Source organism: Salmo salar, chromosome 26 (assembly GCF_965601325.2).
Source record: "Salmo salar chromosome 26, fSalSal1, whole genome shotgun sequence".
NCBI lineage: Eukaryota > Metazoa > Chordata > Actinopteri > Salmoniformes > Salmonidae > Salmo > Salmo salar.
In genome coordinates, this window is record NC_138316.1 from 10,066,124 (window position 1) to 10,085,306 (window position 19,183).

General features: G+C 43.4%; 1 protein-coding gene across 5 annotated transcripts in view; it reads left to right on the forward strand.

The window, feature by feature from the left end:
* The window catches only part of LOC106587104 (activating molecule in BECN1-regulated autophagy protein 1A), a 111,904-nt gene that overhangs the window by 84,927 nt on the left and 7,794 nt on the right, over positions 1 to 19,183 (forward strand). For 4 of the 5 annotated variants that reach the window (XM_014175101.3, XM_014175104.3, XM_082969377.1 and 1 more), the window contains exons 16-18: positions 8,657 to 8,767; positions 9,102 to 9,298; positions 17,948 to 18,082. In XM_014175101.3, the coding sequence (XP_014030576.3) occupies positions 8,657 to 8,767; positions 9,102 to 9,298; positions 17,948 to 18,082 (443 nt within the window). The remainder of the gene's footprint in view (positions 1 to 8,656; positions 8,768 to 9,101; positions 9,299 to 17,947; positions 18,083 to 19,183) is intronic. The other variant, XM_014175105.3, reaches the window with a different exon arrangement.

A 19,183-nucleotide genomic window follows, 5' to 3' on the forward strand; every position in this document is an offset into this window, starting at 1 on the left:
TGGGATTGATTTTTCAGCCCCATAATTCAATTTTGCAAGCCTGGCTGTTGCAGCCTTTCTGTTTTTTGTTATATAGAATAACAGCATGAAAAATAATGCAATGTAACTTTTTTTTATCAAGCATGCTGTGCTATAAGCAGCTTTGCTTCGGAGCAGGGACGTGTTGTTGCTGATGAAACTGAAATGAGATCAGGACAGAGAGAGATAGTGGCCTTGTTTGGGAAATAGTCTCATAAAATAATAACTTTCCCCCTCTTGGTCCTAATACTGTCGATATTATTTCTTTATATATCTCCTGAAAGTTTGACCCAACTCCCACCATGTATTCTGTTCTTGGCAGCTTTTCTTGGATTGTATACTTGGAACTTCCTTTCAGATTCACAGCTAGTGTGCTCGGGGTCTAAAATGTAAGCTTTTCACGGGCCAAATACTCTAATGGTACAGGTAGGAATTATAAATCAAATCAAAATAAATCAAATTGTATTTGTCACATGCGCCGAATACAACAGGTGTAGACCTTACAGTGAAATGCTGACTTACCAGCCCTTTACCAACAATGTAGTTTTAAGAAAAACACCAACAACAAAAACAAGTAAGGGATAAGAAAAACAAATAATTAAAGAGCAGCAGTAAATAACAATAGCGGGGCTATATACAGGGGGTGCCGGTTCAGAGTCAATGGGTCAATGTGCGGGGGGGGGCACCGGTGTTGAGGTAATTGAGGTAATTATGTACATGCAGGTAGGGTTATTAAAGTGGCTATGCATAGATAATAACAGCAGCGTAGAGTAGCAGCAGAGTAGCAGCAGCGTGGGGGGGGGTGAAAATATTCTGGGTAGCCATTTGATTAGCTGTTCAAGAGTCTTATAGCTTGGGGGTAGAAGCTGTTTAGAAGCCTCTTGGACCTAGGCTTGGCGCGCTGGTACTGCTTGCCATGCAGTAGTAGAGAGAACAGTCTATGACTAGGGTGGCTTGAGTCTTTGACAATTTTTAGGACCTTCCTCTGACACCGCCTGGTATAGAGGTCCTGGATGGCAGGAAGCTTGGCCCTGGTGATGTACTGGGCCATACGCAATACTCTGTAGTGCCTTGCGGTCAGAGTCCGAGCAGTTGCTATACTAGGCAGTGACGCAACCAGTCAGGATGCTCAATGGTGCAGCCGAAGAACCTTTTGAGGACCCATGCCAAATCTTTTCAGTCTCCTGAGGGGGAATACTACCTGAGGGGGAATGCTACCTGTCCCAGACCTGCTCGGAACCCTGACCTATTCACCGGACGTGCTACCTGTCCCAGACCTGCTGTTTTCAACTCTCTAGAGACCGCAGGAGCGGTAGAGATACTCTCAAAGATCGGCTATGAAAAAGCCAACTGACACTTACTCTTGTGTTACTGACTTGTTGCACCCTCGACAACTACTATGATTATTATTATTTGACAATGCTGGTCATTTATGAACATTTGAACATCTAGGCCATGTGCTGTTATAATCTCCACCCGGCACAGCCAGAAGAGGACTGGCCACCCCTCATAGCCTGGTTCCTCTCTAGGTTTCTTCCTAGGTTTTGGCCTTTCTAGGGAGTTTTTCCTAGCCACCGTGCTTCTACACCTGCATTGCTTGCTGTTTGGGGCTTTAGGCTGGGTTTCTGTACAGCACTTTGAGATATCAGCTGATGTAAAAAGGGCTATATAAATTGATTTGATTTGTGCCTGGCCGTGCAGTCATGAGTGAACAGGGAGTACAGGACGGGACTGAGCACGCAGCCCTGAGGGGCCCCGTGTTGAGGATCAGAGTGGCGGATGTGTTGTTACCTAGCCTCACCACCTGGGGGCGGCCCGTCAGGAAGTCTGTTGCAGACGGAGGTCTTGAGTCCCAGGGTCCTTAGCTTAGTGATGAGCTTTGAGGGTGTTGAACTCTGAGCTGTAGTCAATGAATAGCATTCTCACATAGGTGTTCCTTTTGTCCAGGTGGGAAAGAGCAGCGTGGAGTGCAATAGAGATGGCATCATCTCTAGATCTGTTGGTGCGGTATGCAAATTGGAATGGGTCTAAGGTTTCCAGGGATGTTGGTGGTGATGTGGGCCATGACCGGCCTTTCAAAGCATTTCATGGCTGCAGACGTGAGTGCTTCGGGTCGGTAGTCATTTAGGCAGGTTACCTTGGTGTTCTTGGGCACAGGGACTATGGTGGTCTACTTGAAACATGTTGGTATTACAGACTCAGACAGGGAGAGGTTGAAAATGTCAGTGAAGACACTTGCCAGTTGGTCAGTGCATGCTCGGAGTACACGTCCTGGTAATCCGTCTGCCCCAGCGGCTTTGTGAATGTTGACCTGTTTAACCTCTCTAGGGTCGGCGGGACGAAATCGTCCCACCTACTCAACAGCCAGTTGAATCCCGTGGCGCGTTATTCAAATACCTAATTTCTCAAACATATGACTATTTTACACCATTTTAAAGACAAGACTCTCGTTAATCTAACCACACTGTCCGATTTCAAAAAGGCTTTACAACGAAAGCAAAACATTAGATTATGTCAGCAGAGTACCCAGCCAGAAATAATCAGACACCCATTTTTCAAGCTAGCATATAATGTCACATAAACCCAAACCACAGGTAAATGCAGCACTAACCTTTGATGATCTTCATCAGATGACAACCCTAGGACATTATGTTATACAATACATGCATGTTTTGTTCAATCAAGTTAATATTTATATCAAAAACCAGCTTTTTACATTAGCATGTGACGTTCAGAACTAGCATACCTCCCGCAAACTTCCGGTGAATTTACTAAATTACTCACGATAAACGTTCACAAAAAGCATAACAATTATTTTAAGAATTATAGATACAGAACTCCTCTATGCACTCGCTATGTCCGATTTTAAAATAGCTTTTCGGTGAAAGCACATTTTGCAATATTCTCAGTAGATAGCCTGGCATCACAGGGCTAGCTATTTAGACACCCACCAAGTTTAGCACTCACCAAAGTCAGATTTACTATAAGAAAAATGTTATTACCTTTGCTGTCTTCGTCAGAATGCACTCCCAGGACTTCTACTTCAATAACAAATGTTGGTTTGGTTCAAAATAATCCATAGTTATATCCAAATATCCTCTGTTTTGTTCGTGCGTTCAAGACACTATCCGAATGGTAAAGAAGGGTGACGCACACCACGCATTTCGTGACAAAAAATGTCTAAATATTACATTACCGTACTTCGAAGCATGTCAACCGCTGTTTAAAATCAATTTTTATGCCATTTTTCTCGTAAAAAAGCGATAATATTCCGACCGGGAAAGCGTGTTTAGGTTCAAAGACGAAAGAAAATAAAACATGGGGTCGACTCGTGCACGCGCCTCAGCCCATTGTCCTCTGATAGAGCACTTGCCAAAAGCGCTAATGTTTTTCAGCCAGTGGCTGGAATTACATCATTCAGCTTTTTCCCGCCTTCTGAGAGCCTATGGGAGCCGTAGGAAGTGTCACGTTACAGCAAAGATCCTCAGTCTTCAATAAACAGAGTCAAGAAGCTCAAGGAATGGTCAGAGAGGGCACTTCCTGTACAGAATCTTCTCAGGTTTTTGCCTGCCATATGAGTTCTGTTATACTCACAGACGCCATTCAAACAGTTTTAGAAACTTTAGGGTGTTTTCTATCCAAAGCCAATAATTATATGCATATTCTAGTTTCTGGGCAGTAGTAATAACCAGATTAAATCGGGTACGTTTTTTATCCGGCCGTGTAAATACTACCCCCAACAGGTTAAAGGTCTTGCTCACATCGACTGCGGAGAGCATGATCACACAATCATCCGGACCAGCTGATGCTCTCATGCATGTTTCAATATTACATGCCTCGAAGCGAGCAATTCCTTGCTAGTTAGTACAGGGTCTATGTCAGGTTAACTGCAGACTTTGATTGGTTATCTGACTGGAACCAGGGTTGTACAGGTACCTGAGGAAATCTATCCTCAAATTGATTATCCCACTCCTGCTTCTCACTTTACACAGTGGCTTTCTTACATTTGAAGCAGAACATGTAGGGACTTGTAAACCAGATGCACTCTCATGATATCCAGCACTTTCGCTCTCTATAGTACTGTATGTGTATCATCACACACACACATTGATATCCCATAAAAGCCTCTAACGGTAATGAGGTGGAGGGGTTTTGTGCCCGCCGGAGTTTGGAACAGCTGGAGGAGAACAGGCCAGTCACCCAGAGACTGCTGGGTAAAGGAGCCCTGAGGAAGAGCACTCATTATCCCTTTTATGGAGGCATTTTAAGACCTTTGGCAAAACAGTTTAGGCTTCAGCTCTGGCTCATTCGAGTCCCAAACATCTCTGTCCAAACTGTCTCTATTCCAGTTCTTAGTGTTGTTCTAAGTGTGTTAAGGAGTTTCTAGCAAAACTGCACTCACTACAGCTGGACGTGGTACTGTACTTGCTAATGAACTTCATCTGCTACATATTATCCAATACTGTGATGAATAAGCAAACAGTGCCCATATCCAATTTCTGGCTCAGACACAGGTTTGAGTCAAAATAACAGATGCATAACTTATGCATGTGTCTGTTTAATCATCCTGGTGATATTTAGGTTGGAGAGGCTGGAGCAGAGGGCAGCCGCAGTGCCCGATGTGCAGTTTAGGGGGGTTTAAGTTCCTTGCTCAAGGGAACATCAGCGGTAGGTGGCACCTGAAGTATTGGTTGCAAGGCTTACTCCCTACCGTCAGCCACGCTGAAGAAGCATCAGTGTCGGATTCATGCAAATGAGAGAAGACGTGGATTGTCTTCCTCCTTTGGGGATTTGAGCAGGTCTCTTCTTCTGCCTGGTGTGCTTACTGTAAAGAGCCAAGGTAAAGCAGACAATCTGACAGGATTTGAAAGCAGTAGCATGTCAGGGGCCGCCGTTCCAGCGATTATAAGTGTCATGCATTCAATTTGTCTCTCAGATTATATTATTTTTGCCTGAGGGAGTGAGTGAAAAAAAATATCCCCTCTTTCTCCCTCTCTCTCATCCATTTTTCCTTTCAGCACACCAGTCCATCAACTGCACTGGCTTACACACCAGAATATGGTCTTTGGAAATATACACATACTGTTTATCTACCCACCGGCGTGAGAACAGTCCTTATAAGATATCCACCTTTGTGCTATTGAAATGAATATCGTCCACAGTTGAATGCCTGCCAGCAGTTTCCCTAAATCCATGGTAACTACCCCAAAAAGAGTGCCATCGCTCAGTTTCTTACCAAGTATCGCATACGGTTGTAGTGGAAGGGTCGTTAAGTGTACATGATTTATCAGTGTCTCTCACAGGCTGCTGATTCGCTGACTCTGCTGCCTGTCTGTCCACTGATGCTGGGGGATTAATGGAACGTGGAAACTTATTTTGCTCGTTATCTTCTAAGATGTAGCTGATGGACACATTTGATGGGTGCGGTCTTCACAGAAACCAACTGCTTGACGATCTCTAGCTATTCAATTTAACCTTGCTTTATGGAGCAGCTTGCATTCTCCCAACACTCAGGCCACATTGCTATTCGGGTGTGACTAAGTATTTTTTTAAACCTCCCGTTTAGGGCTGAATGTGTCAATGTGTAGTTCATACATGCATAACCTATGAGAAGATCTACTGTTTTACCTAAATTAGCCACACAATCCCAATTTCTTTGAAAGCGACTGTTTTTCTGTGCCGTGCCCTTTTCCCTACATTTTCCCCTACGTGGGCCAGCCCCTTTGCAATTCGAGTTCTAGCCAATGAGCTTCAGCCCCTCGCCATTTGAGTGTCAGCTAGCAAGATTCACACACAGCAGCGCAAGAGAGCGCAATGTCTGCCATTTTCGCGACCACTTTTGGCTCGTGAGCACTACTTTCACAACTACTGGATAACAATTATAGAAAAGAACCGGAGAATGTCTTTCAATCGAGTTTATAGTAGTAATAAAACATGTAGTGCTCTTCGTTACTGTGTTATCGCATAGCTCTACATAGGCAAAGATACAAAAAAAATACAATAAAAATATACATTTAGAATCAAGGCAGGAAATAGCAGTAGGCTAGGTGCTAAAAGGACTTTCCAGGTTAGGACTATAAGAAAGACAGTGTGTAGAAACATGTTTTTCTAAGGCCCGTATTAAACGTTCCGATCGCAGTGGTCAGATATGGCTGCAGGAGGGCATGCGTTTTAAGGTGGTTGATGGTTGAGAACAGGATTCTGAGGTTAGCCTCGTTGTTGTCAATCATGGTGGAGTAGAAGGCTGATCGTGCTGCTTTTAGGGCAGCAGAATAGCTTGCTTTGGTGGTCTTTGTAGGCCAGTAGATGGACCTCCCAACGCCGTCCTTCCTCCCAACGCGCCTCAAGCTTACGGTCATGAGTCTTCATTCTGCGCAGTTCGTCAGTGAACCAGGGTGAAGAGTGTTGGAAGGTTACGGGAGCAATGATGTTCAGTGTATTACTCAGAGCGCTGTAGTACAGGTTGACCATGTCGTCGAGGACCGCTCACTTGCGTCAGACTCAAAAGTGGGCTGGATGTGTCAAGTTTCCTTAAGTTGCAGAATAGAATGGCCCCCATTGGGCAGTGGAGCGGAGAGGGAGCATTCAGACCGTGTCACAGGTTTGTGTCAGATATACCAAGTTCGAGGACATCCAAGTCAGAGGCAGGGACATCTCCAGTGATAACGTATTGTGTGTTGACGGTTGTGGGTGGGGAATATTTTACATGTTGCACGTGGTTTAGACAGTCCTGCAAGTTGAAGTCAGCAGCCATAGAGCACTTGGGTGAGTCAACATGGATTTTAAAATGACAATGTTGGAGAGGGTTGAGCATACAGAGGTTAATAGTTCACAAAACTCAGGAATTAAAAAACGGTGCTTGTCTGGAGGGGATTGGGGGCTGTAAACAAGGATAACAAGTGAGAGGATTTGGTTGTTTACATTTAAAAGCGAGGCACTCAGACTGAAAATCAGCAACAGTCTGTGGGTTTAAAATAAAGCACTCTGTACAAAACAGTAAGGTCTCCACCACGGCCGTGGCTGTGTGCCTTTTCAATGTATTTATATCCAGGCGGCGCTGAAGCATTTACATTGTAAAAGTCCCCCTCTTTGTGCCATTTTTCAGTAACGCAGATCATATCAAAATCTGAGATAAACTCATACAAAAGAGGCGACTTGTTAAGGATTGAAGATTGTAGAGTGCACGACGTCTGAAGACATTGGTGGAAACACTTTCATTGTATTTTGGTTGGTCCACTGCTCTCTTTCTGGACTGTATTGGCTTGGGAGTGGGTGACGTAATTTGCCTGAGGGTCAGCCTGCAGAAATGGCCAGGCCCTTTATCACCTAACTCCGGTACTCTCATTGTGAGTGCATACAATGGACTTTAGTTTGTTAATTAGTCTCCTACCGCCTCGTCGTCCTCACCATGTTGTCCGTAGGAGCCCGTATTGAAAGAGGCTCTTCTTCTGAGGATTCCTTCTATATAATAAATGAAGGTTGCTGCCATTTCAGAATCTTTTCATCCAGCCTTTGGTCGAGGAGATGAGGATCTAGAAAGATCTAGAACAATAGCCAAATATGTTAACTAATTTAACGTTGATGATAAAAAAAAAATACTGAGTTTCTTATGTTCTATACTTGATAAGCTATCATAAAAAACTAAACGCTTCTCTTTAATTACTTGTTACTTTTATCTCTTATTCTTAACCATATTTTTTTTAAACTGCATTGTAGGTTAGGCGCTCGTAAGTAAGCATGTCACTAAAGTCTACACCTGTTGTATTCGGCGCATGTGACAAATAAAATTTGATTTGATTTTGATTTGTTAAAAACAATGAGCTTAAACACTTAACAAATAATGATGGATCATTTTGCAGGATTAAAATACCAAGGCTACCTCTAGGTGCCATGGCAACCATGGAACTCCAGTGCCATTCTGTCTCTGCTTCATAAGATTTAATCCAATCCTGCTGGACAGGAATGTTTTCGATATGAATTGAAGGTCTTCAGGTTATTTTATGGTTCAACACCAATTGAACAGACACTTATTGATAAGATTCTCAGACTGTTTTCATAATACTGCACTGGTCTCAACTGTTCCACTGCAAGGTAAAATGATTTCAATTGTATTTATACTCTACCCGAAGATAGCCGGAGTGCTTGCCCTGAATTGATTTTTTTTATCAGATTAAATCATAATTGTGGATGCATCCAGGTCTGACAACATCCCTCAGTCAACATTGTATCATTTTTAGCTATGAAGCAGTACTACAGATTTTTCATCTTAATGCTGGGGACCGTTGTGAGGGATCTGCTTGTACAGTACATCCTTTTTTGATTGATTGAAATACTGTAACTTGTTGAAAGCTTTAGCATATCCTGCTGTATAGGTCTGACATGACGAGTGGAACATTGTAACTTAAACATTTTTGTTCTCTGATTTAACACACAAATATGACCAAATGATGAAACATGAGCAACAACATGACGGTAATGACTTATTGTACAATGTCCCTCTCTTTCCTTCTCTTTGTTTCTCTCTCTCTCTCTCTCTCTCTCTCTCTCTCTCTCTCTCTCTCTCTCTCTCTCTCTCTCTCTCTCTCTCTCTCTCTCTCTCTCTCTCTCTCTCTCTCTCTACTTCATCTCTCCCCTCTAGAGATGCCCAGTCAGATGGAGACGGCCCCGCTGAGCACAGTGAGCCCATATTTGCTGTCAACAACAATCGAGGCAGTGGTACCGGTGGGAGCCGCGATGGAGAGCGGCCAGGGTGAGAATTGGCTGGGGCAGGCCTTTGAGGATGGTGTGTGTGAGAACACTAGTTAGGTATATGTGGCTTTCAGAGAAGGGGGATGTGCAAGTATTTTATTTTATTTTTTCTTCAATGGAGATATGAGTCTTCTGTCTAGCAGGCGTTCTCTGAACTGTGTTTACGCTTCTGTCAAAGTAAAGGCAGCGCTAGTTCTGTGTGTTGACATTGGACTCTCCCTTTTGCTCACAACAATACATTTATTTAACAAAATGCAATGCCAACGCTAGTCTCATACACACACTTACATCCATATGGCCTTTATCAGCATTTACTATATGGCTGTGTTTTGCAGGAGCAGCAGGGCCCCCTTGAGGTCTGAAAGGGACATGGGACTTATGAACGCCATCGGTCTCCAGCCCCGTCACCCTACCCCCGTTGTGACCTCACAAGGCACACAGACACCCGTCCTACAGCTTCAGAATGCCGAAACACAGACTGACCGAGAGCCACAGGTTCCCAGCACCTCCCGGGCCTCCCAAGCAACAGACAGTACATCTACCTATATCTATACCTCTATCTCTCTCCCCCAATCCCTCCAGTATTTACCCTATCTACTAGATCTACAATGCCTTTGGAAAGTATTCAGACCCTTTGACTTTTTACACATTTTGTTACTTTACAGACTTACTCTAAAATGGATTAAATAAATACAAATCCTCAGCAATCTACACACAATACCCCATAATGACAAAGTTAAAACAGGCTTTTGAAATGTTTTGCTAATTTATACAAATAAAAAAACAGAAACACCTAATTTAGGTAAGTATTGAGACCATTTGCTATGAGATGTGAAATTGAGCTCAGATGCACCCTTTTTCCATTGAACATCCTTGAGATGGTAAATGCAATTGATTGGACATGATTTAGAAAAGCACACACGTGTGTAAGGTCCCACGGTTGACAGGGCATGTCAGAGCAAAAACCAAGCCATGAGGTTGAAGGAATTGGCCGTAGAGCTCCTAGACAGGATTGTGTCAAGCCACAGATCTGGGGAAGGGTACCAAAAAAAATGTATGCAGCATTGAAGGACCCCAAACACACAGTGGCCTCCATCATTCTTAAATGGAAGAAGTTTGGAACCACCAAGACTCTTCCAAGTGCTGGTCACCCGGCCAAACTGAGCAATTGGGGGAGTAGGGCCTTGGTCAGGGAGGTGACCAAGAACTCAATGGTCACTCAAACAGAGCTCTAGAGTTCTTCTGTGGAGATGGGAGAACCTTCCAGAAGGACAACCATCTCTGCAGCACTCCACCAATCAGGCCTTTATGGTAGAGTGGCCAGACGGAAGCCACTCCTCTGTAAAAGGCACATGACAGCCCACTTAGAGTTTTCCAAAAGGCACATGACAGCCTGCTTAGAGTTTTCCAAAAGGCACCTAAAGACTCTCAGACCATGAGAAATAGTATTCTCTGGTGTGATGAAACCACGATTGAACTCTTTGGCCTGAATGCCAAGCATCACGTCTGGAGGAAACCTGGCACCATCCCTACTGTGAAGTATGGTGGTGGCAGCGTCATGCTGTGGGGATGTGTTTCAGCGGCAGGGACTGGGAGACTAGTCAGATTTGAGGCAAAGCTGAACAGAGAAAAGTACAAAGATCCTTGATGGAAACTTGCTCCAGAGTGCACAGGACCTCAGACTCAGGTGAAGGTTTGCCTTCCTACAGGTCTATGACCCTAAGCACACAGCCAAGACAACGCAGGAGTGGCTTCGGGACAAGTCTCTGAATGTCCTTGAGTGGCTCAGCCAGAGCCCGGACTTGATCCCCATCAAACATCTCTGGAAATAGCTGTGCAGCGACGCTCCCCATCCAACCTGACAGAGCTTGAGAGGATCTGCAGAGAAGAATGGGAGAAACTCCCCAAATACATGTGTGCCAAGCTTGTAGCGTCATAACCAAGAAGTCTCGAGACTGTAATCGCTTCCAAAGGTGCTTCAACAAAGTAGTGAGTAATGGGTCTGAATACTTATGTAAATGTGATATTTCAGTTTTTTATTTTAAATGAATTAGCAAAAAAATCTGAACCTGTTTTTGCTTTGTCATTATGGGGTTGTGTGTGTGTGTAGATTTAGGAAAATGTTTAGAATAAGGCTGTAACCTAATAAAATGTGGGAAAAGTCAAGGGGTTTGAATACTTGCCGAAGGCACTGTACTTCGTTTTCATAATACTGAGCTGTTCAACTATGTAATGTCTTAACAGGTAAGTCTGGTTAAATCACCATCAAATGAATCCCAGAACTATTTAATATTCTAAACACAATATGCAGAGAGCCCAAGGCTCCCCTCAGGCATATTGTAAGGACTTTCACAAATGAGTAATTGACAAATCTTCAGGATGATACTTTCATTAATTGAGCGAGTGAACTGTGGAAATCAGGTTCCATTTTACTGCACAACACAACAGTTTTTCTACAATGGCTTTTTTTTTCATTAACGGGGAATTTGTTCCTCGTTGCTGTCGGGAAATACAACCTGGCAAATTAGTAGCGTCATAATTTAATTAACTTTTCATGGAATCCTTTTCATTTGGCATTTAAGACTTAACCTAATTGCAATCAGTCTGAACAACCTCCTTGGCCTCATTCCATACAGAGCAAAACAAAGACCTCAAAGGCATGGCAACAGGAAGCAAATACTTGTTTAGATAGAGGTACATTTCACAATTTTTCAACTTCATATTCATAATCTCCAGCACCACCCCAACATCAAAATACTGTATGTGAAAATGGCGTTTCTATATTTTGGGGTAAAAAAAGATAGAGGAAGATGGTGTGTTTTCAATGACATCATCAACCAATTAGTAGGCAATGCCTTCTCATAATTGGTTAAATTCACATGATGCACATCAATGATGTTGTTGGAAGTACGTATACTTCCTCTCTTTACTACAAAACAGAAATGTGGCATTTTCACACATGTTGGGGTGGTGCTGCAGATAATCAATGTGAAGTAAAAAGTAAAAAAGGTTGCCCTTTAAGACACAAACCTCTTAATTGCCCTTGGCTCCTAAGTCAGGTGACGTGGATCATTACTTGTCTGTTGTCCCAGTGGTAATATAGCAATACCAATTACCCCCATCTCTGCATTAACTGTCTTAGTAACCGATCACAGAAATGGATGTTGTGATATTGGGTCTCATCCAAAACCCGTCTCTCTTGGGGCACTGAAATATAATTTTCATTACTGTATCTTCATGTTTCCCAGTGGCACATCTGGGAACGTGAGTGCTATCAGAGAAAATGAGACCTGCATGGTACACTTTTGTGTCTCTGGGCTTTTTAAGGTACTACCTGAAGGGGTTTAGACTCAATTTCATAAAGTCGATATCCACAAACAGAGCACCAGAGTCCATTTTGGCTCAGCTGGAATGTTGTACACAATACATTGTGTTGCGAGAGCATTAGCACAACTCCATTATACTAATTACAAATGAATGATTGAAACAATAAACACCTGGCGAGAAATTGAAAAAGAGCTCTCATGCCCAGCCTTTGCAATCGTATCTGGCACTTAACATTTATCTCTGTTTCTACTCCCCTATTGTTGTTGTTAATGTACCAATAACTGGTATAATGATTATATAGCATAGCAAGGTTTAGAGATCCACTGTACTGTATGTAGGAGTGTACTAACTGTACCTCACTTGAAACCAGTTGTGTGTGTGTGTGTGTGTGTGTGTGTGTTTATTCTGCCATGGTCCTCGTCATACAGGTTGAGCTATGAGAGGATTCTCTGACAGGTGTCCAGGATTTAGATGGTAATAAAGGTTGATTGCTTTGACTCCAACCCGCCGCCCTTCAAAAGTTGACTGCTCAGACTCCACTACTCTCCAGTGAAAATGTGCCTATTTCTTGAAGTGGAGTGCTGTCCTTCCTATTAAAAAAACTAGAGTCACTCTTATATATATTGTTTTAAATTTATTTTTTTACCTTTATTTAACTAGGCAAGTCAGTTAAGAACAAATTCTTATTTACAATGACGGCCTACCCCAGCCAAACCCGGACGACGCTGGGCCAATTGTGTGCCGCCCTATGGGACTCCCAATCACGGCCGGATGTGATACAGCCTGGATTCGAACCAGGGACTGTAGTGACGCCTCTTGCACTGAGTTGCAGTGCCTTAGGCCGCTGCGCCACTCGGAAGCCCAAATATATAAGAAACACTTAAGGAGGTGAAACACTAACAGAATCTTACGTGATATCTACTTCCTTACTCAAACCTGAAGTTGGGTTTCATAATATCTAATATTATCTGAAAAAGCAAAAAAAGAAACATCCTCTCGCTGTCAACTGTTTTATTTTCAGCAAATTTAACGTGTAAATATTTGTAGGAACATAAGATTCAACAACTGAGACATAAACTGAAATAAGTTCTACGGACATGTGACAATATGCCCCTGAACAAAGGGGGGGTCACCAGCTGCATTAAGTACAGCAGTGCATCTCCTCATGGACTGCACCAGATTTGCCAGTTCTTGCTGTGAGATGTTACCCCACTCTTCCACCAAGGCACCTGCAAGGTCCTAGACATTTCTGGGGGGAATGGCCCTAGCCCTCACCCTCCGATCCAACAGGTCCCAGACTTGCTCAATGGGATTGAGATCCGGGCTCTTCGCTGGCCATGGCAGAACACTGACATTCCTGTCTTGCAGGAAATCACTCACAGAACAAGCAGTATGGCTGGTGGCATTGTCATGCTGGAGGGTCATGTCAGGATGAGCCTGCAGGAAGGGTACCACATGAGGGAGGAGGATGTCTTCCCTGTAACGCACAGAGATTGCCTGCAATGACAACAAGCTCAGTCCGATGATGCTGTGACACACTGCCCCAGACCATGATGGACCCTCCACCTCCAAATCAATCCCGCTCCAGAGTACAGGCCTCGGTGTAACGCCCATTCCATCAACGATAAATTAGAATCCGACCATCACCCCTGGTGAGACAGAACCGCGACTCGTCAGTGAAGAGTACTTTTTGCCAGTCCTGTCTGGTCTAGCGACGTTGCGTTTGTGCCAATAGGCGATGTTGTTGCCGGTGATGTCTGGTGAGGACCTCCCTTACAACAGACCTACAAGCCCTCAGTCCAGCCTCTCTCAGCCTATTGCAGACAGTCTGAGCACGGATGGAGGGACTGTGCGTTCCTGGTGTAACTCGGTCAGTTGTTGTTGCCATCCTGTACCTGTCCCGCAGGTGTGATGCTCGGATGTACCGATCATGTGCAGGTGTTGTTACACGTGGTCTGCCACTGCGAGGACGATCGGCTGTCCGTCCTGTCTCCCTGTAACGCTGTCTTAGGCGTCTCACAGTACGGACATTGCAATTTATTGCCCTGGCCACATCTGTAGTCCTCATGCCTCCTTGCAGCATGCTTAAGGCACGTTCACGCAGATGATCAGGGACCCTGGGCATCTTTCTTTTGGTGTTTTTCAGTCAGTAGAAAGGCCTCTTTAGTGTCCTAAGTTTTCATAACTGTGACCTTAATTGCCTACTGTCTGTAAGCTGTTAGTGTCTTAACAACCGTTCCACAGGTGCATGTTCATTAAATGTTTATGGTTCATTGAACAAGCATGGGAAACGGTGTTTAAACCCTTTACAATGAAGAGCTGTGAAGTTAATTCATAAAAATCCAAATATCTTTGAAAGACAGGGTCCTGAAAAAGGGAAGTTTCTTTTTTTTGCTGAGTTTATTATCCAAGCAGTTTTCAGAATGGTAGATGGACGTATTGAATGCAAGTTGTGTATTTGCCAATTTTCCCCTAAAATGATGGAGGTACAAAACACCACTATCAGGATGCCTAATATTACTCATCACAAAGAAAGGCTTTTAATGATTAAAACCTGAATGTATTCATCATAATATTATTGCTGTGGGTGGAAATTAACTGTAGGTCAAAATCGTTACGTCATAAATAGTCCCAACAAATGGACAACTATGCAATTGCATTTGCCTGTTTGCTCTGTTATACAATGAGCCTGGTGCAAAGGGAAGTTATATTTACGTATCATTCGGATCTGAATCATCCATCCACATACTGTGGGCTGGCTGGTTTGACTAATCAGCATCTCCATGGCTGTGATGCCTTAAGTGACTCTTCAGCCGCCCTCTCCAGCGCATGGCTGATGGAGTGTTGCCGTTGGGAGAGAGAGCAGGCATTGGGAACGCGCCTCCGCACATCGCATTGAATTCGTAACGGCACACTCCTCAGGCCCAACTCCTGTTCAGCAAGTTGAATTCAAACATTGCTCGACGTGTTCATTTGAAATGGATTAGCGGCACTGTTGTGAGAAGATGATCACATTTTATGATTATAGAGTCACTACACACCTACAGTATTTATGCCTTGGCAGTCGAGCCTTTGTGCTTCAAATAACACCTGGCTCAAAGAACACTCGGCATGACTCTTGCCCAGTGTCTTACTTTCACTTTTGTGTAAGGCCTAATGTGTCATTTTAGTTAAGTCATTTTGATTTATCATATTCCCCAAAGCCCGCTGTATTGAAGGATCCCCAAAAAAGAATCCAACCAGCACCTTTGTTACACCCACCCACCTGGAAAAGTGACTTTAGACCATCTTCTGTTTGAGTCGAGTCCCCTCCAGCCAGCCAGACACCCTGTGTTTTGTGTAGAGGAGAGTGTTATATACAAGGTGACACTTCCCACATGCTTTCATTAAGGCAGCGACACACCTCGGAGAGCCCTAATGTCCCGCTGGGGTCACGTAAATCAGCCGCCCTCAATTTGGCAGGACAGTGATAAAGCTAAAGAACCCGAGTTGCATTATTAGGCCAAATTATAATTGATCCCACGGAGAGGGATAGGAGAGTCAGAGACACTATAGGAAATGCTCAGCGCTTGTCCTCTGATGTACCTATAGAGGCTATGTTATTACGGAGGCAGCTTTCCCTCAACACTTTCGGTATTTATGGGACACGCTTGGGAGGTGACACAGGGCAAAGCAATAAAAGAGACGCTCTTACTCCACGTAAAGATGATTTAAATGGAGCCTCCCGCTGTTCGATGGGGATATGGAGAATAGACTAGATATTTGACTAATCTACAGTAGCAATAGAGGACGCCCAGGACTTAGCATTTACTATCAGGGTCCTCAAGAAACCCCTCCAGTAAACTTTGTTTATTGAAAAGCTTGTAATTACACAGGTTATACATGTGTGGGGTGAAGGACTTCACATTTCTATGGTTTGAATGAGAATCATCTTAGATCTGAAACTTCCCCGTACAATTTTTGTAATCTACATGGTTTCATTTCTTTGTGGTTAACCAACCAAGGCTTGTCTGTCATCTACTTATTAAGAGGAAGCGTCATTAAGATATATGGGTGGAATCTGTCACGTAGAGTAGGCCAGAAGGCTAAACTGGAAAACCTAACCTCTATAAAAAATAAAAAGATGGCGGAGCCGCAAAAGTTCTTCTGTGCAACGGTGTTTATTTACATAGTGATTCCGGAACAAAACAACAGTACTGCCATCAAACGTATACCTTATGGGACAGCTTAAAAACAAAGCTGCCCCACCCACAGCTCAATCCAAAATGCCCCTCCATGAACTGAAAGAGAGGCTCCTTTTGTAGGGGTAGCCCCTCCCCTCAGAACAATTAACACTAATTAATTAAGCAATTACCTATTCAACATACAGTTTCCATTTATCTAAACATACCAAAATATATACATTGCAACACGTTTATGAAACAACATCACAATATAACATTTACAAAATTACATCACTACTGACAGTGTCTTCCAATATGCCCGTTTACATTAATGAGCCATTCCGGACAGGCACTACAAAGTAAGCCCAATTCCCTTAGCTCGGGTCCTTATCCAGCATACCTGGAAGCTACAGAGATGGAGAGAGAGAGGAACAGAACAAACAACCGTGCTCATCCATAACATCGATAAGTATACTAAATATTGCTTATATTAAATATGAACACCTGTCTTTATTTCTTTATACCCTAACTGGTTACTGAAGTAAGTGTGAAATGTATGTACTAAGATAGAGACGTTAACTTGTGTGTCGACCCACATTGTTAACTTATCTGATAACGGAGCAGGGAGGAGTGATGAATGTGTGCGTGCGTTAAAGTACCAAATGCTGCCCGCGGCCAGTGACGGACTTCTACGTCACAGAATCCATCACTGGAAACATCACTTCTAAGGCAAAAAAAACTTAAATGGATTTGTGTCTGTCAAGCTACTGTGGGAAAACCTCCACTCTAAAAAGGTTCTGCAGTTCAGTTTGCAGGTGGACAGGTGACTGACACAGAGAGTGCTACTCATGCAGCCTCTGGCCTTGTGGTGTCAAACAGTCAGATAGAATGCCACCCACTGACAGGTCTTATATCCAATTCCCTGATGCCATGCGAGTTTCAGTAGAATCCCCTAGCCTTGTCAGTCTCTGGTTTGATTGGATCTAGAGGTGAAAATAGTCATGCCAATATTCACCTTTGATGTCACAATCAGATATCCATGATTTTTGGAGGTGTGAGAGAACATTTTACTAGTCCAATTTTACATACGAGGGACGTTTTAGCTTCTTTTTTTTTTTTTTCTTTTTTTTTACACACACTCCTCACCCACTCTCCTCATCGGGAGACGGCAGCCACCCAATGGAGGCTTTCATCTCTCCACTTCGCAGATGGAGCAACAAAATACTGCACTAATCCGATTCCTCTCCCCCTCACTGAGACTAAACATTTCTTTAGGAAGCATGTTTGAGGGATATGGTTCAACATAGCACAGGTTTCTCCTGAATTCTATTTACTCAGAGTAAATCTATATTTCTACAAATATATCATTGTACAGAGTACTACACTCCTTACCGATCCGTATCTCTTTTGAGGTATGTTTTTTTTTTTGGTACAGATCACCTTGAAGAATCCCCTTAATTCACAATGAGCTTGTTTTTGGAGGATTTTAATGAGTTTGAATGTTTACCTGGGTAAACCGTTGTAATCTGACTGGATGTAGTTTTTCTCTTACATGATGAACATAAAATTCTGTTGTTGTCACCAAGTCACGCATGTTTTCCAAAGTGTATAAAATGAAAAGCAAATGCATCTTCTCTCCCAGCGAACAAGGTCTCAACATGCGCTGTGTTTTTATTTTCTTCCTCCCTAAGTCAGTGGACACATAAGGGACCTTCATCCAGGCAGCAGCACAGAAATGGTGCCTGAGACGCCCCCTCACACACTGCAGGAGGATGGCGACTCAGCCGAGGCCTTCACAGAGGCCAGCACCACCTTGGCTAACCCAGGTAACCTCATCCAGTCCTCCACACCTGATTCTCAGTGTAAATAGACTCTTATCTCAATTTGACTGGCATTTGTGGGATCATTTATATGCCACAAAATAGTGTTAAAAGTCAAGACAATCTTTGCCTGAGAGCAAAATAGCTGACAAATAGGAGACATAATGTAGCTCCAGGTGAGCCAAAGAAAACCCACGTCATGAGGTCATCTCAGTTCTATATCTATGATCGCAACACCATTCCACCACCACCATCATTAGCAAGACCAGTCAGTCCACAGGAGTGGTTGTCTGTGATAAATGAGTTTGGTCCTTGTCTGAGGAGATTACCAGTACTCACTGTCTCCTTATCTCTGGGTTGGAGGAAATGGGGGGAGGAGGCCTCCTTCCTCATATTCCCCCCTTCATTAATCCCATGAATGGCCTCTCCCTTGTAGGGGCAGCAGAGCATTATTATGGCTGGGATTATTACAACCTAGTTGTCGACGCACGTACACACACATGATCTATAGACCACAAATTATCGTCATTTGTGTATTGAATACAGCAGCCATAAACTGTGGAGTGGATGTGACTGTTGCCAGCAAACATGGTGTGAAAAATAAAGGTGGTGATTATGATATTGTACATAGTAAACAGTAGCTCTTTTGAATGTTTTTCCAATGTACAGTAGTAGCCTCATCCATAAGAATAATGGAACTGCCAGGGCCACTGTCCTGCTGGCACACCCAGTGGTATTCTGCTGATTAACGGTGTAATACCGTTGTTCACAAACTTTTATGGTTGCTTGGAGCCCAATTCAAATGAAGAAGAACAACAACAACATACAGCCTGTGTTTACTCTTCCAAATTGACACATTTCATTCTCCAACAATTTAAGTGCCTGTCAAAAACAGCAATGCAGATACCCCCTGTTTTCAGTAGAAGGGACAGCCATAAGTACAATGTTTTTTTTTTTTTTTTTTTGTACTATGTTCATATCCTGAATGCCTGAAGTTTTGGATGCTAAAGTTGCAGTGTTTCCACCTTACAGTACCGCCTTTGGTTCTTTTTCCTCTGTGTGCTTGTGACTGTGGCTTTGTTTTTGACACAAATTACATTATGAATT